Source organism: Homalodisca vitripennis, chromosome 3, assembly GCF_021130785.1.
Source record: "Homalodisca vitripennis isolate AUS2020 chromosome 3, UT_GWSS_2.1, whole genome shotgun sequence".
Lineage (NCBI taxonomy): Eukaryota > Metazoa > Arthropoda > Insecta > Hemiptera > Cicadellidae > Homalodisca > Homalodisca vitripennis.
The window spans coordinates 142,697,338-142,723,534 of record NC_060209.1 but is presented as its reverse complement, the minus strand read 5'-3'; the positions used below and the strand labels follow the sequence as shown (position 1 = coordinate 142,723,534).

The 26,197-nt window shown below is 32.3% G+C and overlaps 1 protein-coding gene across 3 annotated transcripts in view; it reads left to right on the top strand.

The window, feature by feature from the left end:
- LOC124357610 (tRNA 2'-phosphotransferase 1-like) overlaps nt 1–25,172 on the top strand; it is a 36,060-nt gene extending 10,888 nt beyond the window's left edge. Inside the window, exons 2-10 of one of the 3 annotated variants that reach the window (XM_046809542.1) lie at nt 1,215–1,565; nt 3,552–3,806; nt 5,595–5,633; nt 7,154–7,285; nt 9,168–9,440; nt 12,273–12,507; nt 16,802–16,909; nt 19,145–19,310; nt 24,985–25,172. In XM_046809542.1, coding sequence (XP_046665498.1) covers nt 1,446–1,565; nt 3,552–3,806; nt 5,595–5,633; nt 7,154–7,285; nt 9,168–9,440; nt 12,273–12,507; nt 16,802–16,909; nt 19,145–19,182 — 1,200 coding nt within the window. In that variant the 5' untranslated portion in view covers nt 1,215–1,445 and the 3' untranslated portion in view covers nt 19,183–19,310; nt 24,985–25,172. The remainder of the gene's footprint in view (nt 1–1,214; nt 1,566–3,551; nt 3,807–5,594; nt 5,634–7,153; nt 7,286–9,167; nt 9,441–12,272; nt 12,508–16,801; nt 16,910–19,144; nt 19,311–24,984) is intronic. The other 2 variants (XM_046809543.1, XM_046809545.1) reach the window with 2 other exon arrangements.
- Nucleotides 25,173–26,197: the final 1,025 nt, after the last annotated feature.

The window sequence follows — 26,197 nt, the reverse complement described above, 5'->3', positions numbered from 1 at the left end:
ATTGCAGGAAGCGATCATTGCAATATTATTTTTTTTATTACAAGAAATTCTACTAAATCTAACAGTAAATTAGATTATATTTTAAAGTTTTATATTGATTAAATTATAACAGTTTGGTCAGTACAATTACATGACATTGTATTTCAATTCAATTCCTTGAAATGTGGACTAACTTAAAATACAAAATTGCTTTTCAGATTGAAACCTTAACCACACATAACTAGCATCATACAATCATACAATGTTTTTGCTAAATATTTGTAATATAGATGTGGGGTATGCTCCCTCAAATTAAAATGTTATAATCATGTATGTTGTCATTCTTTAAATTTACGAAACTGTGGCCAAAGTCTATTTAGAGGTTGAGGTTTGAGGATGGTTTTAAATTATGATTTGATTATTTTAATTATGTTTTTACTATTAATATCTCAGATCATACACATACTACTCCTGATACAAAGTCCTCATGTTCTTGTGCAAGGGTGAAAATGTTGCATTAAATTGTTGTTTTATTTTTTTGCTGTGAGAATTTCTCAGGAGAAACTATCGCCTCCGTCCTCCTTTGCTCATCTGTCCTTTTCTTGTTTTGCTGTTCTTAACTGGGCTACTTGCTCCTAGCTTTGCCGCAGGTGTGGGTGTTCCCACCATTGAGGCCATTTGCACAGATGTCCGAGTGCACGAGTCTTGCATTTTAGGTGTTACCTGGACTGCTACATCAGTGTTGTTCTTTTTCTTTCACAAGTGCTCTGTGTGATCCGTTCTTCGGTCGTAGATTGCAAGCAATCAATGGCATCACATAGCATCAGAACACTGTTCTTCGCTTCAGAAGACATATTTTTTTGTTTTGTGGTGACCTGGTGCATCCGCTCTAGGATCTCCTGGCAATAACGCCACATACATCCTACATCACTGCTGTCTAGCCACTCTTTGTCTCTGGCATTACTTGTGCAGTTGTTCGTGGGCTTTCAGCTGTCTTTAGCACCTCTGCAGTTTTTTTACTTCCTCTGGTTTCTCATTAGGAGGATTTGCACCACAGATTTCACTAAACCAGATGGTGGTAACTTCACTATTTTTTGAGAACAGCTTTGCCTGAATGCCTTCTCCGTTTCTTGTTTCTCTGTTTTGGAACCTATTTCGCTCCTTTCTGTCATTTGAAAGAGTCTTTTCATTTTTTGCCATCCATTAGAAATAAGGGTATTTGCCCCCTGATTCAGGTGCGGGATTGCGTTCTCAAACCACAGCCGAGGCAACAGCCAGCGACCAGCAACCAGTGACCACCTGGCACCAGCATCCACCTCCCGCTCCCCCGCACTCCATAGAAGACCCGTGGGTCCAGTTGTCCATTCCCCTATTCGTCCACACAGGAGACCAACCACATGAAGATCCTGAGGGTTCAGTAGGCTCAACTAGAGACCCACCTACACTGTCTCCTGCCTGATGAAAGGATGCTGTGCAATCTCAAACACAGACCGCGTTCTCCTCAATCACCAACTACAACCCCGGCCCAGGTCTCTGTCTTACCCATGCGAAGAGTGACATGGGCATCCCTCATAGAAGGAAATAAGGTAAAGGGGATGGAGTTGTGATAAAGAGGTGGGGAGTTGATAGTTGGGTGATAGAAAAGAGATGAGAGAGAGAGAGGCCAGCGCCCAGAATAAATACCACTGGCTACAGATAAAGACCAAGAGAAGGGAAGGTTCTGGGCTCCCTTTTAGACAAGCCTCTTACGCCAAGCAGGGAATTCTCCAGGCCTATTTTCCAGTCCTTCTCGTATCTGGTGGAGGCTAATTGTGGATTGTAGCAGCCTATTAGCTCAAGCAGATAAATCTTTGTAGTTCTGGCCCCAGTAAAAATAGGTCCTCATTGTCTTAGTAATTTGAATGTTTGTTAACGATACATGCTGATAGGTTGTTGGTATTAACTAAGTTTTAGAGTTAGATAAACCACATTGCTATTGGAAAAGTGAGAACATATTACCTTTTAGTCCATTACACACTTGGTACTCTAATCATACCACCGAGAGTTCACTGCTCCTGTCTAAACAACTAATAATATGAGAAACACCTAACGCAGTAAGGGTTAACATCATACACTACACCTAGTGAAGTACTGCATTCATTTCACACTACATTACACATTACTGCATTCAATTGTACACAACATTTTATTAGGAACATTCATTAGGAAAAGATCAACAGCAACAACAGTAATACAACTACTTGAAAGTATAATAAATAAACTGGAACAAGGGTATATAGCAATAACGATACTGCTGGATTTCAGCAAAGCATTCGACTGCCTTGATCACAAAATGATCATCAAAAAGCTACAAAATCTTGGTATTAATGGAAAAGAACTTCAGTGGTTTGACAGCTACCTCAGCAACAGAAATCAACTGGTAGAGATCACATATAAAGACAACCAAATAGTAAAGAAAGCAAAATCAGACGTTCTACCAATCAGTAGAGGGGTGCCCCAGGGATCGGTCCTTGGCCCTGTCCTATACATTCTCTTGACAAACGACTTTCCAAATTACCTACAGAACCTCTGTGAAGCAGTGATGTTTGATGATGATACTGCACTGATTGTTGCAAATAAAAATAAAGAACAACTGGAAGTAGATACTTTTATAGCCTTCATCATGGCCAAACAATACTGCTATCAAAATGATCTAGTCCTAAACGAAAGCAAAAGTTACCAACTCATTTTTACACCAAACCCAAACCACCACCAAGGGCTCCCAGAAATTACTGCAGTCAAATGTAGTAAATATTTAGGCATAATAATTGATAATAACCTCACATGGGAACGTCAACTAGAATAGCTCTGCAAGAAACTTAACTTGGGCATTTTTGTTATACGAAGAATTAAACAGATAAGCAACATAAAAACAGCCATGACAGCATACTATTCACTTTTCGAATCACACCTGAGGTATGGGCTGATCGTCTGGGGAGGAACTAGTGCCACACTCCTTCAAAGAAAGAATCTTTATAATACAAAAAAGGACTGTAAGGACACTTAAGGGCCTGAGTGTACGGGATACTTGCAGAGACGCCTTCAAGGAACTCAGTATACTGACTGTAGCATCACTCTACATCCTTGAAACTATCTTCTACACTGTGAAGTCCGGCCAAGCCAGATTGGGAGACCAGCACAACTACAACACTGGACACAGGCACAACTTCACACTTAATATACACCAACTCAGCCTCTTTGAAAAAAAAGCTGTTCTACCGAGGCGCTGTCTTCTACAACTGTCTGCTTGAAGAATTGAAGAAGCAACCAGTGAGAAACCTGAAGACATCACTGACGCAGTGGCTGATGGACAGACCCTTCTACAACCTGCAAGAATTTCTTAACTGGAGGACTTCGAAGAAATAACAACCTATGTCATTTGCTAAATGCTTTTTATCGTATATATTAATTTATTTTATTGTATCTTGACGCAATACTGTACTCTATGTACATATAAATAAAGATGGTTTAACTTGACTTGACATTTATTTATTGCGACAAAATTGCTAACATAAAATATTTTGTTTTCACAGAGTGCAAAAGATTTGTCTTTGAGTAAATCACTTTCGTGGTTGCTACGACATGGAGCAATAACTGAAGGACTGACTGTGAATGAGAACGGTTACATACAACTGGAGCAAGTGCTGCAGCACAGATTGTTTGCCCGCCGTTGCACTGCTGCAGACATCCGTCGAGTCATCACTCTCAGCAAGAACCGTTTCTCTCTCCAGGCTAACCCCAAGACTGGAATATATGAAATCAGAGCCAACTCTGGCCATACCTTCAAGGTCAGATATGCACTCATACAGGCTAATTGTTTACACCAATTGCTTTTCTCATTAATTAAGTTATTTAGCTATGGATAGTTATCAAAATAAATTCTAATATTGAGGCTAAAAAATAAGTTGTATAAAGTTTTAATAAAGTGTAAGTGTTGGGATTTAATAACATAACAACCCAAAATACTAATTATTTTGTAATTTAGCATGGCTGCAGTCCATATAAAACCTTGACAGATTGAAAACACCCTTTGTAAACAATCCAAAGATATGTTTTGTATTGAGTAAACAACCTTATACAAAATTGTCTTAATTAGGTTGGGTAAACTAATGAATTAACAATTAGTGCTATTGGGTTCATAAAATGGCATATTATAGTATAATAAAAATGGATATACTTTAGAGGGCCGTGATGGGACTATGGTACTTGGTAAAACAAAGCAATTTTTCAGTAAATAATCGAAATTATTACAGTCAAGCAGAATTACAATTTATCACAAGCTGTTAACCTTGATGTTTCTAACAGTTGAACAATTTAATATACTATATTGATACTATACATACTTATCTAGGACAATTTAGGTGGTCTAGATACTCTTCCGTACAATGTATGAGATAAAATGTTTTAAGTTCAATTTTTAACATATTTCATTATGCACAATGTTATTTAAGTTTCTGACTGTAGAATCTGAAAAGTAAAATCAATTTCATTCCAAAGTTAACATAACACACATTGGCATTTACTCTCGTAGAAATTGAATAAATATTTCCTTGTTACATATTCATTCAAACAGCCAACACTAAGTATACGAACTAGGTTTCTTGAAATGAATTAGTGCTAATATTTTATTAACATGTTAACTGCCTCTGCATGTATTCCTAAGACGTCCTGAATTGCTAACTTTATATACTTAATTATATTTCATGTAAAACATATAGACTTTATTTAGGGTTAAAATTTTTATGGCATTAAAAATTTTATTTTGATGGCATAATTGGGTCAGACAGCTAAGATTTCGTCATTACTGGGTAAAGGGAATTAGTGCATTGGGGCATTGGTGTTTATCTTACAGTATGTTATTAAGTAAGGATCCGAATTTTACGTCAAATGTTTAATTAAGCATATTCTGCTTAAACATTAATCAAAGCTGTCTCGAGAAGTGTCCAGAAATAAATGTCTCTTGTGGCCTCCCTGGGGAAATAATATATTCCTATTGATGTCACCTAAAGCGTGCATCCCACACCTGGGCATCCATGCATAATTTCATCTCATTCAAATTTGTCTCATCTGTAATACACTGTTATTGAATTTTAATAGAGTAATTTTCATTTTCCAGTTTTATTTTGATTTATCTATTGAAATCCTTTAACTTAGCATTATTATACCAAAATGTGTTACCAAAACCTATAAATAATAATGTAAAATATAGCTGTGTTAGATTTCATTACATTAATAATTCAAAACTACTTGCTATATTACTCATAATTTATGTAACTTGAAAAATAATGCCAGTCTGATAGAACCGTGAATATTTACACTTTCAGCACTTATGTGGACAACTAAATTTAAGCCTAGAAATAATTATAAGTATTGATTGGTTTTGTATAGTCTTAAGATGTGCAATGTCCAAGCAGTATGGCCGAACACTGTTAAGAATGCACTCAACAATGTCATATGGGTAACACCAGCTCTATTGGCTTGGCAGTTATACTGTTAATGCATCCTAAAAATTTTCTCATGGTGAATCTGTAAAAGATATTGCAATAAGGTAATTATTTCTCATTTTATTATTTCAGGATTCAAACAATCAGGAAGTAAAAGCTGTTGTAAAATTGGTAAGTACAGTGCTATCTTTATAAATGTAAATATGAGCAATAAAGAAAGTGCTCTGTACTGCGTATTTCGTTTATATGGAATTATGTACGTGTTTGAATAAGTGCATACAAAGTCAGCGAGTGTAATATTATTTGATTACATTTAATCATTGATGGTAAATGTTTTGGAAGAACAATAGGATTATGAAAATTTGATGTTTCATTGTTACATCATTGTTCATTTTAAAATAATAAAAAAAAACAAAAAAAAAAAAAAAAAAAAAACAAAACACTATGCTTTGAAAACTGGAATCTATTGCTTCCTCAGATATCACATACTGAAGGATAAGTTTAAGCAGGTACATTGTAAATTATCAATGATTGGTAATGAATACACTAGTCATAGTTCACAATAAAAAATTTGTATATAAAAGACTATACATATCCAAATCCCCATACCATGTTAGGAGAAGCTTAAATATAAAAACACTAAACAGCGCAGATGTATTGCTAAACCACATGATTCATGCGCTGCAACAGGATGAGAATGATTAGTAAGTTCCACAACACAGCTGTTCAGTCCAGGGCTGTGGAATACCACTAAACTGGCAAAGGACAGGATTAATTATAATAAACTATAAATTTGTTTAAATGTTTCAAGAATAATGTATAATTTCTATTTTTTAAAAGCTTCTGACAACATGATTTGAATGTTTCATAAATTTTCATCAGTTTTCCTGGGAGATAATTAGGATTTATATTTCTCTGGGACCAATCAGTCTAAATGTTTCTTAGAACAAACAACGTTTTGAAGCTTTAAATGCTCAAAAATAATTAAGGAAGCAGTTAGAATATGTTTTCTTCTAAGCTGGATTAGTTCAGTCCAAAGATAAACTCTTTGAATAATAACAAATTTTTATTTTCAAAATTTACCTTTGGAGAAGGGAAATAGATCCTGACCTCTCATCCTGGATTTACCCCCAAAAATGTTGCCTCCTTGATTACACTGTATATTTTTTGCTAAGCTTCCCAGCTAATTCAAGCAGTGCACTGTTACTTTCTTCTTTGTAACTTTGATCCTTTTGTTATTTCTTGCATTAGCTCTCGTTGATTTAATCTGATTTACATTCACATCTGGCCTTTCTATATCAACAGTTTTTTGAGGTTGAGTAATAATCTTACTCGTACTTTGTCCAAATTATTAGACTTCAAAAGCAGCAACCAGTCTGTTCATTTAAGAAAACACACAGGCTACAATAATTTGCCAATAATTGACAGGATTTTACATAGTGTTTTGAAATAATAATCCACATTATCCTACTGGTATAATGGTCCTGGGTATATAGGACACACCGGTATTGTGTTTTAACACTTTCACTGCGGCTTTATACTGAGTGATCTTGAGTATCTTAACCATCCACTATGCACTAGTGTTTGCCACAGTCAATGTGTTATCTGCCTTTAGTCATCATAGTAAAAAATACTTCACAGGCAGATGTGAATTAAGAGGAAATAGAGTGTATTATGCCATGTTTGTACAGAACCGGGGCAGACCAATTCCTCAGCCAGGCCTCAGGACTGTCAAGAATAGTCATTCTCAGTCCGAGAACCTCAGGAACTACAATTTGCCAGTGGGTAACATCCGTCTCTCAGAAGAGGAGGAAGCTGATGGGGTTAGTCACTTATTTAACTATTTACTATTCAACTTAATATTTATAGTCAGTCTTAAGGATTAAAACATTTAAATCATCAGAGATTTGTATGATTGGGTTATAAAAAAAGTCAACCAAAGAACTGGCTGTAATGGTGGCTAACCTTATTTAGTTCCACAAGGACAATGTTAAACTTCAAACAGTTATACACTCTTATTTTTAATCGTAGAATATGGAAAATGTCTCATTTTTAATACATGATCAATAAATATGCATCTAAATGCTTCTTAGATTATTCAATAATATTTTTGTTTATTTATAAATAATCTGAAATGTTTTTAAAGTTAATTGTTTCAATATGTAATAAATATACACTTTACATGAAAAACTGAAACATGTTTGGATGTGTATTAATCATATCTTTAACCCTCCAAGTGGTAATTAAATCATTTTAAAGTGCTGGGCTGTTTTGAAGCAAAATACATGGTTTCTTAAAAGCCACTTTTTAGATACAAATATACCTTCAAAGATCATGTGTTATATATAATTCTTTTCAGAAAAACATGCTTTAGGAAATAAAGATAATTCAAAACAATTTTCACTTTTTTCATAAAAATAAGTCTTGATTAATATTAGATAATTTTTTCTTTTTGTTTTTTTTTAGATGATGAGGTTGTAAATGCGTTTTAAAACATGGTTATAAATATTTCAAAATATACAAATTGTTTCAAATTTCATTGGGAACAATAAAAATGTCACTTCAAAGCCTTTTGAACAAAAACTACACACACAAAATAAAAAACTTAAAAAATGTTCCGCACACCAAAATTTGCACAATGGACATATTCAAAGTAAACACTTCTCAAACAATATTGGTTTGGATGTACATATAACCTCACAAAAGCTAAATGTCTGTTATAATAATTATGAATAGTAAAAATAATCTTATGGAGCAAGTACTTTTTGCGATTCAATGTTTATTGAAATTAAATAAGGCTATTGCCATTTATACAATTTAATGTATACATATGTATATATACATATTTACATTTGACTAAAGAAACTTAGTCAGAGTCAGATTGCTGACTCAGAATTCAGAATTGTTGTGCTACCCTCTTTCTTCTTCCTCCCCCTACAGGCCTTCCTGAAGTGCTCCAAGGCACTGTAGCAACTCATAATCAAATAGAAAATACACACACAAGAAGCAAGAATCTATCGCACAGTGAATAATAACAGAAATCAAAACAATACGTCGCGGCCGAACAATAACTAACCTAGACGAAAACTACAACAAAGTACAGTGCGGCGAGCGTGGCAACAGCTGACAAAATCAGCTGACTGTTATTTTTGATTTTACTCAAAGGCTTACAAAATAGAGCCAGTGCGTAGAGAAATCTCTCCTACGTTGTACTATGAAAATTATAGAATAATTAAATAAACCGTTTTATGGCAATTTAACAAAAACTAACATATCGCACAGTGCGATAGTAGCACTTTAAAGTGGTTCGAACATATCGCACAGTGCGATAGTAGTGTTTGGAGGGTTAAAATAAAATAAGTCAATTCCCATAAATCCGTGACTAAAAGTAAGAGATTGAAAGTGTTTTAACATTGATCTTATGGGATGTTTTCACTACAGCTACCTCTCTCTAACCATGCAAGTTCTGTACTAGCTCAGAGATAATAAATATTTATTTATTCAGATTGTACAATTTATCAAACAAAGTAGATTTTGTTTATTAATTAGTTCTGACACTGAATATTAATGCAAGTTCTAGAAGATGTAGATAAAAATTATGTAAATATTCTTGCCACTAAGCATCCACTATATACTAATTATGGTTATTCATAAAAAAGTTAATACAGCATTTTATGAATTTCATAATATGCATTCATTATTTAGAGGCATGAGAATGACAAGTTGATGAAATATACTGAATTGAAGAAGGCTTTAGTGTGGATTTTACGTCATGGTGCAGAGAAAGAAGGATTAACAGTAAAAAGACATGGTTATGTCTCCATTGATCAAGTATTAAACCATGCTTACTTCAAAAACAAGTGCATGAGAGAAGACATCTTAACTGTGGTCAACAATGAACCATACAACTTCAAAATCAGAGAAGGTTCTCGTTCTCAGAAGCTGTATATAAGAGCAAGAAAGGAACATCCTATTAAGGTACAAGGACTTGTTAGCATGGGAGGACGTTGGAATCGTGTCTTTTTTATTTTAGTTATTTCTTTTACCTGTTTCCAGTGATTTTGGGATGTTAGAGTACAATTGTCTTGGGTCAGCATGCAATTGGGCACAAAAAAAAACAAAAGCATGAATAATGCTTTACTACTAGAATATTACAGTGTTTTGTATACTTATTGTTTAATGTATAACTTTGGGGTTCATAGAAAGTGGTAATTAATTAAGTGCTAGCTATACTACTCTTAATATTAGCTACATAAGAAAAAGGTTAAACAGAATAAGAACTTTATTTTGCCAGAACATATTTCATACAAATACATTGGCACACCACAGTTATTATTATACCGGAGAATAACAACACTAAAAGTCATTCACAGTCCAAGCCTTTTCAATATATTTTTCCACAGAATAAAACAATTTTTTACAGAAAAACTTATTAAGTTTATATTTAAAATCCTTATCACTAACTTGTCTTTTCTCTAATGGCAATTTATTATACAACCTAATAGCTATTATCATGGGGCTATTGTATGTCTTAACCAGTCCAACTTGTTAATTCATATTAATGAGACTAGTCTACATAAATCATATCCAGGCAATGAGGCATATTCAGAAAGCAAGTGTACTGAACTTTTGTAGGTTACAACAATTTTTATTTGAAAACAAATTATCTAGCTTTTTTTATCCTGAGGGAAAAAGACGGTTTGTCCCCGTGCTTAGTCCTTAAAAGGACCTTTGCGCCTCCCTTACTTATATTATTTGTGTCCTTAGAATCTGACTTTTACAGAAGCCGATCAGATTTGAGGGCTCTTGTTCTCTGATGTCCTTGTGGCTGAAGAGATATGCTCCCAGGAATCTTTTCCAAATTTTTGATATGGCAAGAACAATTTAACCAAATATTCTCCACTGATTCCTCCTCTTCTCCGCAGAGTCTACATTTGTCAGTCTGGCTAAGGCCTATCCTCATAAGATGTTTTCTTAGGGGGCAATGTCCTGTCAACATCCCTAATATCAGTCTTATATCCTCCTTACTCTGATCTAGGAGAGCTGCCCACCCTTTAGCATAAGGAGAGATAAAAATATACCTAGTTACATTAGTACATATGTCAGATATTTTTTGACATAGTCACCATTCCTCTGAATGCAAGTGGTGAATCGGGGTGTGAGTATTTTTATGCCTTCCTCAAAGTAGTTTCCCTCCAATCCTTTTGTCCCATTCTTCACTTTACTTTTCAACTCCTCGTCAGTTGAAAACCTTTTTCCTCCCATATGCAGCTTCAGAAAAGCAAAGAGATGGTAATCTTAAGGTGTGATCTCGCTTTCAGGCGGACCATTGTTACTACGGCATCCGTGCTGTTGTGATTTTCTGCTTGGTCCATTACCATTACCTTGGCCTCACGTGGATCTTTCTTGCCATGAGGTGTTGACTGTCTGGTCGCGTGCGGGTCCGTATCTCGTCAATCCCCTCCAGGAGCACATTTTCAGTTTTTCCCAGAATTTTGTCAGTCACAATTCAAGATATTACGCTCCTCTGATCATCATGCACAGACATACTTGCGACACCACTTGAACACGCTTGTATGATTCACAGCTTTATCACCATGTGCATTTGATAAGTTGTCTCATTATTAAGCTCAACTGAAGTTTTTCCCTTCCAAACGAGATAACGGATGACACTGCATATTTCACACTTGTCTGGAGATTGGATTGACAATTTTTACAAAACGTATTGTTGCATTGACAGTTCTCAACATACCGACCTCTAATTGGTCTCGTTGCCGAGGGGGGAATCAGGCTACACGGTAGTATAGCCATCAGATGAAAAACAAATCCCTCCAGACGTGAGAACCTCAGCACACTTACTTTGTGGATATGCCTTGTACCTAGCAGCTAATGCTGGCACTACTTATAAATGTTCTTTATTCATTTTGCATGTATAATTGTCTGCCTGAGGATTACGTAATAAATTATTATTTCTTTTCTTTGTGATTTGCTAAATTAACTGGATACCTGTAGTATAATCATCAAATAACGCCTGCTCATCACTCATTAACGCTGTAAGTAAGGTGCATATGAGTAAAACTGTCAAAAGTGTCTAGCTTCTAGGCTATTTCTGAGTTTCACTATCAATGAATTGGAAACAGGTCTATACCTTTATTTTATTTATTAATTTCATCAGACATTACCAATTGAAACAAATAAAGTTATAACATATATAGACAGTGCTTAACCTTTTGAATGCCGCCCATATTTCATAGGTAAATGTGAGAAATGCCAGGATGTTTTTGTCATTTTGCAAGCTTTTTACTTAAAACACTATAACTATTTTATTTTTCAACATATTAAGTTATTATTTTTATAATTTTATTACCAAATAACCATACATTTACGTAAAACCTCAAAACTGTATTTCAAATTCAAAAATAAATAAATAAAATTGGAACAGTTATTGACTTTTTTTCTCTAAAAGCTTCATTAAAAAATCTAGTGTCTAATTTGAGACTATTATGATACTCTACACTTATTTGTGAGGCAATATTACCTTTTTTAGAAGTGAAGGTACAACAGATCTTCCATCGTTTGATCAACACCAATCAACATTTGCATATTTTTTACAAATTTAAATGCTTTTTGTTTTATATACATTTTTGATAAAATATTAAAAATATATTTGATCAAACACTCACACAATTTCTTCAGTATGGTCTTAGTGTGTAAAAACATGTATGTACATTTTATAGAAATTAAATGGTTAAATCACTATTTTGACTCTTCTAACATCAAAAAGACTTAATGTTACTGTCTAAATTTCAGCAAGAGCAAGAAGATTGGTCAGTAATTCAGGGGTCAATTTATCTACCCTTGGACTATATAGTGCATGGGATCAATGGCTCAGATTGGGACTATGTTTCACAGAATGGTCTGAAGGTTTCGTCTGTAGGATATCTCTACTTCTCACCCTACGAGCCATCCGATTGCTGGCACACTCGTGGTGTTTACCGGTACGATGATATATATGTCTATATCAACGCCCATGCTGCTATGCAAGGTGAGGCTCATTATTAATGCTATTTTTGACATTTATATTAGCTTTTTAACCCTATCTATCACAATGTCTATAAATACTGGCATCTACAGAATGATTATAAGTCCCAGTGTATCAAAATGAATTCTCACTAAATATATGTTATTAAAAATCAAATGTAACCATACTTTCATTTATGTATTACTAAAATAATCAAAAATAGTTATTATTTCTAAAATTGTATACAACAGTATATTTTCATAGTATACAACCAATGATTTTTACTCTACGCTGTGAGAGCTTAAATTGTTTTACTGAATATAGTTAGGTCCTTGATTATGAGTCCTTCTGCGTAGATAAACTTTTCAATGGTATAAGTTGTGTCTGTTTTAAATCCCTCAATGTATGTGCCACCTAACGGCTAATGCTAGAAACACTCGCTATTAGTGACCGACAAGCAGTGCCAAGCCAAGCGGAGTGTAGTAGAACTTGTACAGTTTAGAACTGTAAAACAGTGGAGCGATGTTTACATGTGCACTCTTGCCATAGCTGCTCCCATCATTATAAATTCTTCTGAGGTTGCTATCCTGCAACCATCTACCTGTCATGATTCTGCACATGGGTGCTCAACAGGTCTGTAAAGTTGGCGTTACAATCATGAGAGATCACTGTGAGAGCACATGTGATTCAAAACAACCAAAATCTTTTCAAAAATTACTTCAACTTAAAAACAATTTATCTTTTAGAAGCAAATCCTGGACATCATTTGTCTCATTTCAGGAATCAGAATCTTGATTTCTTTCAAATCACACAGTAAAATATAGAGCCACATGAGACGAATCATTTGCCTTAATGATCTTATCAGGCAGCCATTTGAAAACTGTGCCAATGAAACTCTCATAAGAAACCGAGGGTATGTTCAAGGATCTGAGAATCACACTTATCCTAATGATGAAAAATTTTAGGTTGTGAATTTGGTCCTCTCTGTTTTTGAAAAACAATTCAAGAAAAATATTCATGTGGTTGGAATTGAAAAACGTTTATTATTTAAATCTAAACGGTGGCTTCACAAGTATCACAACTCTTGGATTAAATGTGAGACTGAGTATAACAGCCACCGCCTCTTTGTACTCAAGAGAATAGGTAATTCTAAACTATTAAGAGCATTTCTTGAGTTGAGCCAGGTGGCAAACACAGCGGATTTTTTGGAATAAAGTCCAAAATCTCCAGTGCAAATAGTCTACTGTATACTTCAGTGTTAAATGTACAATGTGATTTATAAAATTGAATACATATAATGTAATATTTCATGTGTATAATATTATATAATGTATATATATATATCTAGTAAGTAATAGCTTGGGTATAATTAGACATAATTAGTGTATTATTTTTTATGTTTAGGTGTATAGTGTTATATTTAATACGTAAATGGAATTCTAATATTTATAATCTATGAAAATATGTAATAGAATTGTCTTTCAATTTGGCTACTGTATAAAATTAACAGAATTAACGTATAAATGTGAAGTCATTATAGTTCTATTTATTTCCATTCAATTATTTGTTTATTATGTAATAATAGTTTAAAACATTTTGACTAGATCCGTAAGACTTTCATACCTTAATGTAGTTATACCATAATAAAAATATATATTTTTACAAATTGAGTACTGTCTGCAAGTTCAATATTTGAAAATATATCTAAATTAGTTTCTTTTCTTGAAAATAAACATAGTTTACATTATGTTTATCCAAATCCATAATGGTTCAACTTAATTTACCTTATCCGTCAGTGGAGACAGTGTAATAATTGTGGTATTGCACAATTGGGCTAACACTTGACAAATGGATTGCCGCTCGGTGACTGGATGAGCTATTCAAATTCACAAGAATTTTGCATGAGCAAAATATATTGTTTCAGAGGCCTGAAACAGGCCATGGCTTATAGCAAAAGAGCAGGTAGACAGAGCCGAGCAGTTCCGACTACTACAGACAAACCCTTAACATCTGCTGGCCTTTCCTAAAGGGTTGTGAATTTTGCGGATAGACGAGGGATTAGGGGATGGAGGGGCTGATGAGTGACTCTGGTGGTGGGTACGCAAACAACGTAAAACCGTGTACACACACCCGTTCCGTAGGGATGATATATCTTCTCATAAATATTCATAATCAAGTGTTAAGTGTAGCATAATGACTCGTTTGTTTTTCTGTCAGTCACTTTCACTTTTAGTCAGATGAGTTTAACACTCTTCTTTGACTTTATTATTTGTGCAGTATTGGTCTGCTTATCAATAGTTTTTTTACATGTTTATAGATATTTTATACTTACATTTTTTAATCTACACCATTGTTTGACTTTTTCAAGTAATGCAGTCTATTTTCAATTATAAAAAAATAATCAAACAAATTTTTTGTTAAGTAATAAACTGTGGTGAGTTGGTTTTTTTGAACAGACTAAAAGTAATGTAATTACTGTCAAATATTTGTTTAATTATAATGTTAATAAAAAAGAAATTCATAGATGTGTAAAGAATCACAAACTACAAGGCTTCAAAATTCATGTGCATACTACAAAACATGCCATTCACACCACAGAACATAAGAGCTGAATATTGGCACATTCCTTAGCATGTGGTACACATGAAAACAGTAGACCTGATGCCAGTGGTTAGGATGGGGAGGGTGGCAGACACCTTTGGCCCCACATTATTGTTCCTGATTATAAAGTCATAGTGTGTGTTTGGATTTTATTGACTGAGGTTTCTACAATTGTTATATTAAGTATATGTTTCAGAGTTATTTCTTTAATATTGGTAGTTAAAATGCCTAAATGTTAAATTAATGGCTGAGCTGTTAATTTTATGACTTTTATTGCCAAGCACATTTTAGTTGGGTAAATGTAGAAAATACAAATACGTTTTTGGTAAAATGTCACAATTTACTGAAGATACACCTATTACTTTAAGGATTATACTTATAGGTATAATCCTTTTTTTGCTTCAAAATTACTAAATATTGTTTGTTAAAATCCATTTAGAAAAATACCAAACGTTTTTTAATTGTTCTCTTATTGCTTTGTAAATGGGATTTGGAAATTGTGTGTAGCTAAAGCTATTTATTTTAACTTATATTTATTTCTTGGTCCAGAAAAAAGTTATAAGCCTACATTTACAGTTTATAACTGTTTTTTATGAATAAAAAACTTAGGTCTAACATTTTTATTAATTGAAGCAAGTTGGTTGGAATCCTTTCAACATATTGGCAAAACAAATAGCCAATTTCTTTTCTCCTCTATAAATAAACATATATTATTATTGGGGATTCCCTACTGAAAAATGACCAATTTTTACAAAAAAATTAAAATTAACTTTTATATTTATTTCAATTCTATGGCTTATAAGAAACCATAAAAACATAACATTTACTATAATGTAACTTTTCATCACTGTGAAAAAATATTTGAAGAGGAGCACGCACATCTACTTTTGGTCTAGTCAGCCAGTGCCAGAACCAGACTCCAGCAATCCTTTTTTTAGTAATAATATAGCAAATATAGCCTTTTCTTTCTTGTTAGTGGTTTATTAGGCCTACATATGTCTTCAATATATAAATATACTATTCACCGACTACAAGTACCAGTATGGTAAGTTACTTTCATCTATAGCTACTAAATAGCTAGTGTAAACTTCAAACGCTGATTCCAGAAGATTTAAAATTTTTATATTTTTCACACAAAAGTTCTTATAACTTTTTAGCTATTAAAGCTAAAGTAGTGAAACTTTTACTACATATTATTTATAATGTTGTAAAACTTTTTGTGCATGGATATTATTACATGTTAAATAAAAGTTTTAATAAAAAATAATTAAAAATACTATTTATAAAAAAAAAATTTTAAATGTTTTTGTCAAGCCATAAATTTAAAACTATTTGAGAAATAAACTTCGGCATGCACAAAAACTTAGTACTTGTCATGTTCTTAAAAATGAGATAATAAACAATAATATTGGTTCATTAGTTACAAAGTTATGAGACATTCAAAATCCCATGTATTTTTCTAAAAAAAACAACTCAAAAATTCCAAAAAGGAGGTAAATATATGTATATTTTTAAAATATAACAGTGGCAATCATTATTCTAGGACCAAAGGAACCCAAATATATAAATATTAAAATCATTAAACATGTTTGAATGAATATCACTAGTTTCAGTAGGGAATCCCCTTAAAATATTTTTATATCTGGATAACTTATAAAAAATATAAATCATCAGTATAAAATAATAGAGCTATACACTGTTAATTTTTTGTTTACAGATGGTATAGAATTTTTCCGGACTGCTGAAGACTCAGTTGCTACCAAAGGGGACAGTGAAGGTTTTATTGGAACTCAGTATTTTAGGAAAGTTGTTGAGGCTCAAACAGGTTGGTTATTTGTTATCAATACTGATACTATGAGTAGATTAATTATTGTGAGCAAGTTTTGTAATGACAGAAGTATGGTGATCTAAGTTGGCTCTATACACATGAAGTAGAAATGATTTGCTAAGAATTGATTGAAAAAAAGTTATTACAAAAAGAACCAAACATATATGCTGTATGGTCAGAAAATCCAGAATATAATATGTATTAGTCTTGGCACCCAGAGCCAGTTTGCACTGTTGACAACCTGGTATATGTATTTCTTTAAATTGTTAGAATAATTTTTCCTTAGAAAGCAATTAATAGTCAAAATAGGAGTTTCTTGATAAAGATCAAAATAGGAAGGAATCAAAAAGATTTAAGATATGTAGCAATAATTTGTTTCTGGGATTATATTATTTCTAGCTCAATTCACTTAAAACCAACCATCAGACTCATAAATAATAGTTATACCACTAGATAATTGTCAGACAACTAGTTAATGAGACAGAGTCACAATTTAAAAGAATCTGTAGGTCAATCAATTTCTTTCTTTGGGAAACTTTCTCTATCATTGTTTTTAGACTCAGGACTGTATGTTCTAAAATTTAAAAATGTTTCATTTTGTGTTGTATTGTACAAATATTTTTCCATGAAGGGATGAATTTTTATATCCATTAGTATGCAATGACAATAATTGTACATAAATAAGGAAAATTCATTGTGCAAGAATGAAATATCATTGCAAAACTTATTTCTGCGATAGAGATATATAATTGTGAAACAGTTTTCGGTAAGAACACAAAACAATGTATTGTTGCAGAACATCGAAAGGGGTTAACACATTCACTGCTAATGTCACCTATTGGAGATGCGCTGAATTTCCTCTGGGTGCTGCTGTCTCTGATCGGAGACCATCAGCAATTGTTGCAATATAAGCTAAATATTTTTAGCTTGCCTAATGAGTTTCAATACTTTTTTTATAATTGAATTTATGTTAAGTGAAATTGCCAACAGAATACTGCATCAGGTTAAAAACATCAGATTAACAACATCATATTAATAACATCCTCCATCATCAGGTACTATGTGTATGAGGGCATCTCATCCATGTGGTTGTGAAAGCCCTCCTTGGGAGGGACATGAGAATGGTTTGAAGGAAGGTATTCCTCTCATGGATGTATAAAGTTGCACTAAATAAATAATAAATAAACATGTATTTTTTATTGGGAGTATATTTAGGTTTGAATAATTTTTTTCCATATAAATTCTTGTAAAATTTATAAATTACTAAATAAACACTTATAAAGTAATACATTAAAAACCATTTCACTAGGTAAAGTAATTTTCTGCTTAAACCTTATCACAAAAACATATAGCCAAAATAATTATAACCATAGTTATATAGATTTACAGAAATAACATATTGGATACGGTTATATGGATACTTGTTAGCCTTTGTGATAACCATAACTATTTTACGAAAAATAGGAATGATCCGTTGCCGATGAAGTGTAAATACACAAGCACGCAAAGTAGCTTCAGGTATCTGGGAATCAAATTGTACAATGCTTTACCTGAACATACAAAAAAATTATCTAGGCCTAGGTTTGAAACTTCCATAAAAAAACATGTTGCTTAAGAAGTATATATAGTGTAAATGAATTTTAAAATGCTAGTTATAGTATGCTTCTTTAACTTGTTTCACATGTTATAACTTGTTGATGTTGTTATACACTATTGTAAATGTCCTGACAATAAATGATTTGATTGTGACGTCAAATTAAATATCATCACAGCTACACATTTTCAACAATTAGCTGTTTTAAAAAGCAACAATCAGTGGAATAATTGATCACACTCAGTTGCTCTTTTTCCTTAAAGAACAGCTAATGTATAATTTATTTCATTTTAAATATGTTACTTAATTTTCTATAGTAATGGAATGTTTTTCCATTTACAATTTTACTTTTACTACAACATTTTATATTTTTTCTGTCACTATTTCTGACAGTTTCAAATGAACTAAATTGGTTGATTAACAAAGTTAGACATAGCTTCTACAACCAAATAAAAAAAAGGTATTTTCACATGTCTTAGGGTGTTATTAAAAACTGTAGGCCATCTTCCATCATCTACATTTTAGAAAAGTTGTACTGTTGTATTGAGGTAAAAATGAGAAGTCAGAAAATATTGAGTAAAACGTTGGAGCCATCTGTTATTTTTATTTATTTTAACAGTTGGTTTTTTAATCTTCAGGTAATCTCTTATACTCAGATGGATCCGACGACGAGTAACAATGTTTTCTGCGAGGCGTGTAACATCACTATGCACAAGAACTCTTCCGAGTCACACTTCAATGGCAAAAAACACATGATAAAACAGCAACAATTTGATAAGGTTAACAAAACAGCCGTAGTTAGAGGTAAGTTCTACAAATTGTTTATGATACTTGTAGTTATCCAAATGATCATAATAATGCTTCAATTTAATTTTGTTACAAATTTTCAAAACAATTTTACACGTGTTAAAGAAAATTTTGTTTGAGTTGTCTGTGGAGTCCTCTTGAATTTAGAAAATACTACTCCCTATTGAAGCACTATTAGACCTGATTGGGAAATATCAATTAATTTTATAAGGTAAAGTGTGCTGAATAAAATGAAAGGGATTTGATATTGAAGCTCACAGCTGCTTTAGTTCTGTTATATCAGTAGCAGTTAAGATCTTGTATAGTTAAGTCAGTTTCAGCCGGTCTTGGAAGCATCATATAAAGGGTCTTTTAACAATACTGAAATATTTTAAGTGACAATATTATATTAAATTTGGGAAGTTTGTTAGAAATGTGAATAAATTGATCCAATTTAAGTTGAACACACATTAACATATTTGTGATGATATGTTTGTATTGAGATCCATATTGTTATTTCATACAGCTGGCTGGAGATAAATAAATGCATTCGTTATCATAGATGGTAGCAGCCACATAATCTGCTGAGTAGACACATTAAAGTACTATATCACTCCCTAGAATATCCGAAGATTATACTGCTTTTTCAATGAGGAGAAAAACATGTTATCAATTAGCAAACAACTAAAATATTTCTACATTTTGCTGCCACTATCATACAGTATACAAAAAAAAACATTTACACAATTAAATATTTTTAAACAATCAATAACTGTAAATTACTCGTAATGTTAAAAAATGGTTGAATGAATATGTTAATCCTTGAGTTGGCATTGTCAAGAGTTGGGCATAAAGAGAATAGTTGAAATGGATTATGCAGACTTTTTGGAAAATCATATATTTTTTGCATAAAATTGGCACTAACATATTACTCTCCCCACTGTTTGAACACAAATACACATCGTGCGGCAATTTGCTTACATCTTGTATAAACGGCTATACAATGATAAAAATTTAAGTAAACTTCCAAAACGTGAGCAAGTTTTTCTGTTAGTTCATTGTCTTTAAACATATACATGTTTTTCCCTGGAAATAATTTTCTGAATTAAAAAGACTGAAGAACACTGTAATGAAATGTTAAAATTGGAGCAAATACAGTTTTACTAATGATAACTGGTCCATTAACCCTTTTAACCCCGACGTCCGTACTATACGGACGTCGTAAAAATGGCGTCAACTCCCGACGTCCGTATAGTGCGGACGTGCACTTTTTATTACTTTACTGGCCACCTATTTCACCAAATGCTTTGAAATTTCACAGACTTGTGCACAAAGATATTTTGCATCGAAATATATTAGTTTGTAATGGTTTGACTTCGTATTTTGTCAGTCTGTGACTGAGCAATTGCAGTTCGTCTCGACTGACTGCTCAGCTGTTTATCACGTGGTTGTGAATATGCCGTTTTCTTCACAGTTTTAGGTTAAAGCAGTATAAAGTACGGCAGTTAAAGTTTAGTTTATTATTTGTTTTATTTCAAAATGAGTAAAAGACATTGTTCAAAGTCTCCCGTAAGTGAAAATACAATAATTAGTAACCTAGTTGCAAATGGTGTGGTTGTGATTAGTGACGATGATTTGAGTGATGGATATCTTGAAAATTTACATTTTGTAGTGATGTAAATATTGTTTTAAAACTTTTTTTAAAATTTAGATTATGAACAGTTTTAGTTATTTTGTCAGAAATAACTTTGGTTTTATGTTTATTTTAAGTACTGTGAATTTCAAAGGTCTTGTTACATTGCCTTGCCCAGAAATGGCAAAAAGGAAAATTTTATACGGCTTTACAAAAATTGATGTTACTCCACTTGTAAATAAGGTAGGCCTATAATTTTTGTTTCCTTTTATTAAGGATTAAATATATCATAAAGTAAATGGGTATTTTTGTGTCAAATATTTTTTTATATATATGGTTTCCATGATCAAACTTGAAATTTTTTCATTTTTATTTATTTTTTATATATGTATATGCATTAAAAAAAAACTACTTTCAAAATAATAATTTTATTTGTATATTTATGTAAGCTACATGTATAAAGAAGTAAAACAAAAAAAGAATTACCTAAATATCTTAAAAAATAACTGAGTTATGAATTTTTTACAAAACCCTTACATTTTGTCTGAAAATGGCTTGGGATTTCTGGCACATCACTTGATTTAATGGCCGGGGTTAAAAGGGTTAAATCAGTGGAAGTAGCTTTTTATTAAGATATTTTCCTTTTTTTTACTATTACTATAAGTGTTATTTTGCAGTTTCTTTATCAGTTTATAAATAATATATTTAACAAACAATATTATAAGTAATTTCAATCTGTATATTTTTAATAATATGTGTAATTTTAATAAATTCTGCTTCTTTTCAGTGTTTTAAAATCAGTGGAACATTTCCTCACTAATGTTATTCTTATATAAAGTTATAAAAGATGTATGAAAACCACAACTATTAACCCTAGTGTTGGCAATCGACGACTATTTGTCGGTGACAGTCCCGCAGAGGTTGGTAATTGACGATTAGTCGTCGATAGTCATGGCGTTACTATTTCACTTATTATAGTATGTAAACTTGTTGTATCAATGTGATTCGGGCACCATTGCAAACATCAGAATCTGTCCTGTCTACAGAGAGTTTTTTCAATAGTTGTAGTGAGTGGACGGATGACGCAATCAGCTGTTTATAAAGTGGAATTTATTTTCAGTTCTGTTGCTACTGCTCGGCACAGTTTTTTACTGACTTTATTGATTATTTTGTTCATTTATTACGTTTGTTAATTGTAAATATTTATTAATTATTGCATAAAACGTGCATATGATCCTGTAATGTTCTTATGTGAGTAGTTTAAGTAAATAATATTAAGAGTAAAATACTTGTTTACTAAGTTTAGATGCATATCGTAGTTTTGTTTTAGACCAAGTCAGAAATAAAACCATTACAAACTAATTATTGATTAATTTTAACACTGTAAATATAATTTTGTTACTTTAATTTTTTTTAAGTTTCTTTTTACTATGGCTCAAATCAATTTATTATGTTTTTGGTTACTACATTTCAAATTGATAGTTGCTGTTTTATTCAGTTGGGTTATAGGCACGTTTTCAAATTTTCACACATATTTTTAGTTTCTTTGTATATTGTATATATTCATAAAAAGCTGTATATTTTCAAAAACTACATAATATTTGACAACTTTTGGCTATCCTGACATTTCGAAGTTCTAGGAATAAAAATATTTTCAAACCATGATGGTCCCTTGCAATTAATGTAAAAAAAATATAAAAATTTGGGTAAATTTTATATATATATATATATATATATATATATATATATATATATATATATATATATATATATGTAACAAAAATACACCTGTTATAAATTCAAGTTATCTGAACAAAATGTTATTCTCCACTCTTTTCTGTAAAAAGAACAATGTATAATGCACCATAATTGCTGTTATATATGTATTTTTTTTTATATAAAAAGAAAAATACCTTACGCAACACACAAAAACAGCCTGCCATTAACAAGAGAAATGACTGCCACTACTAAAAAAATGTTAACAATAAAAAATAAAATTGTCCATTTAACGTGTTTCTGGACCTATTTAAAAGCTCTGGAGGAGCTCATCTGATCCTATTGGAATTACATGTACTAAACCTAACCCTTCTTGTACTTGCATCTGTGCAAAGCTGGAGCCATATAAAACATTATTTCAGTTCTGATGGAGTCCTGTGTCCACATTTCATAGCTGTAGTCTAATTAATGTAGTTTCTTCTTTTTACATGGGAGAACTTGTTCATACTTGTAATCATAGTGGTGTTCATACTTGTAATCATAGTGGTGTTCATACTTGTAATCATAGTGGAGATTACCGAATGTGACAAGTATGGACAATAATGGTTGTAAAATTAGCTTTCAGCAATCATTTGATCATTCAATCAACATTGTTTTGAAATCTGAGGACTGTGGCTAGCTACTAAAACTCTTATCTGATATGTGTAGCTAAGTGGGACTTTTAATCTTTAAATACTCTTGAGTGACGCCCAAGTAGTGTTTTAAGAGCTGGCTGCACTGCCAGCGATCTTGATTTCAGCCCCATAAGAACAATATTACACTTCCAACACTCTTACTTTACAACCCAATTTTTGTCATACATTTATAGGAGATGTCTTATATTAAACATATTAATTATATGTTTAATATAATGTCCAAACCCCTTATATATTAGTTTTTTTTAGTGTATAATTTTTAAATATTGCAGTACAAAATATTTTGAGATTGTTTCTGAATAGCCAATGAAAATATTGAAAAAGTTAAAATGGTTTGGATGCTTATTTATCAATTATATCTTTAAAATGAAACATATCTCATAAATCTTCAACCATAAATATAAGTGTAAATGTTTTTGAGCTTAAAGTTGTTATCATAGCGTAAAACTGAAGATCATGTTACTACAGTCCTAATGTGTCTATATTTAGAGGTATGCTCCATAAGAATGCATCGGTTCACTTGTGTGTTTCTCTGCTTTAACATTAGGTCTGATATAGAAGCTGGACATTGACAGCTTTGATGTATAGTCTGATAAAGGGCGGCAGTGTCAGAGGAATGACAGTTGATGTCAGGTAGTGGATGCGGCAAGGTTCCCTTACTATAGATAAATGCCATAGCTTTAATATTTTAATATGTTGCCAATTATTAATCCTAGGGTTCAGGTGTGGTGGAGGTAGAGTGGTGGAAATTATACAATTGGGTGCAATATCTAGTAGTTTTAGAATAACGCTAATTTAACCAGCTGTTAGATGTACTCAAGTGTAATGGCAAGTAAGGCTGAATAAATAGTTGTGAAGCCTTTTGGCTGTTTGTGCATTTATTTATTAATGAAATTACATTCTGGCCAAGCATTGATCAGTTGTTTTAAAATAATATTATATGTTATGGCTGTTAAATTTTGAGCTGCCACTGGCAATGTGAAAGTGAAATAGTGTATTTACATAACAATTCCCAGTCATAAATTATAATAATGGCCTACCCTAGCATTTAGCTTATGGTGAAAACTACCAGATTTACTTTGTCAGTTCAGGAGGTTACAATATAAATTGAACTTAGATGGATGTTACTATTCATTACCAAACTATCCTCAAACTGTATGAACAAAATTAGATGATATTTTATCTGCTTATACGGGCACTAGCTCCAGGATTGTTGTTCTGTATGACACATGGATGTCAAATGACCGTTTATATAACTTTCTACACAGATAATTAAATTATTTACAGAGCTGATGTGTAATATGATGTCATCTGCACTGATAGGGGGGAGGGAGTTTGTTTAGCTTGCTGCCTTCAAATCTCATTCAGTAGAACTGAGCTGGAAATTTCCCCTGGCAATATGCGAGACGGAAATATTTGTAGTGCAAAATCTTTTTGTTTTTTGCAATTCCCTTCTTCAGTTATTTTAGTGTACTCTGCCACATTCTTTTAAATGCTGTTGGGAAACATTGCCTCAATAAATTATGCCTCGATGATAGCTGACTTTGTGCCCTGGTTTTGACTACAGTATTCCTTTTCACCTGGAAGTAATTTTTATTCCAGGGATATAATAGGTTTTAGATTCATGGATTATTTGCATCTGTCACAGCTCCATCTGATCCAGAAACAAGTGTGTTCTGCGAGGCATGTAACATCTACTTGCACAACAACCTCTATGAGTCCCACATCAGTGGGAAAAAACATTTGTTAAAACAGAACAAATTTGAGATGGCTAATAAAGCGGTTTTTGTTAGTGGTAAGTTCACACTGCCGTACACATTAATTAATTATTCTACCTTAATATGACCCTACAAGGTCTGTTTATCCCATTTTAAAATAACAAATTTTATGTTTGTTGATTTAGTTGTAGGCGTGAAGTTTTTACCACATATAGTTTAATTCCATGGAAAAATCTATAACATTTTGTTTTAAGTAACCCTTTAATTACTAATCATGATTTATACAGAACTACATTGTAATCCCATGCAGGAACCTCTTAAGACACTGAACAATAAACAGTATTTTTGAATGTGATGTGTATATGGTAGTGTAAGTGCAATATGCAATCTAATACAGACTTTCACTTCGTTTCTATGCTTCCTAATAAATTACAGTTGCTTTTTTTTGTTTCTTTTCAGTTCTATTTTACTATTATACTCTAAAGAAATGTACACATATTCTTCTGTATTAAAACTAATCTTTCATATTAATTTTGTGATAATTTTATGTAAACAGACTAACAAGTTATTGTTTATTTTTCATATTACGAGTGTTATCCAGAAAGTACCTGCCTTTATGCATAGCACGAAAAGTTGTGGAGATAGTGTCACCAAATGTGCCAAGCAGAACATCGTTCATTCACGCTTTGTCGAGTTATAACTTCAAAACATAAGTGCTGCAATAGGAAAATTGTTGCTTCACATTTTCAGAACTTAACAATTATTTTCCTAAAATTTCTCAAAGTTATTTACACAGGATAATGTAATGAAAAAAAACTAGGCTTGTTTGGTACCAAAACTCCTTACTAACAACCACAAAATAGAAAGAATAAGTTCTGCCATAGACTTTCTTTGTCTGTATAAATTTGAAGAAGAATACTTTTTGGACAGGATTTTTGCTGGCAATGGGATTTGGTTTGCCTAAGTGAATCCTGAGACAAAACAGAAGTCAATGCAATGGAAACATACCACTTCTGCAGGCAAGCTAAAGAAAGTATATCAAACTATTACCAACGAAAGTCACAGCTACAGTTTTTTTTTTACATTAATGGCCATGTTATTACTCGTTGATTTGATGGAACGTGGTACAACAATCACTTCTTA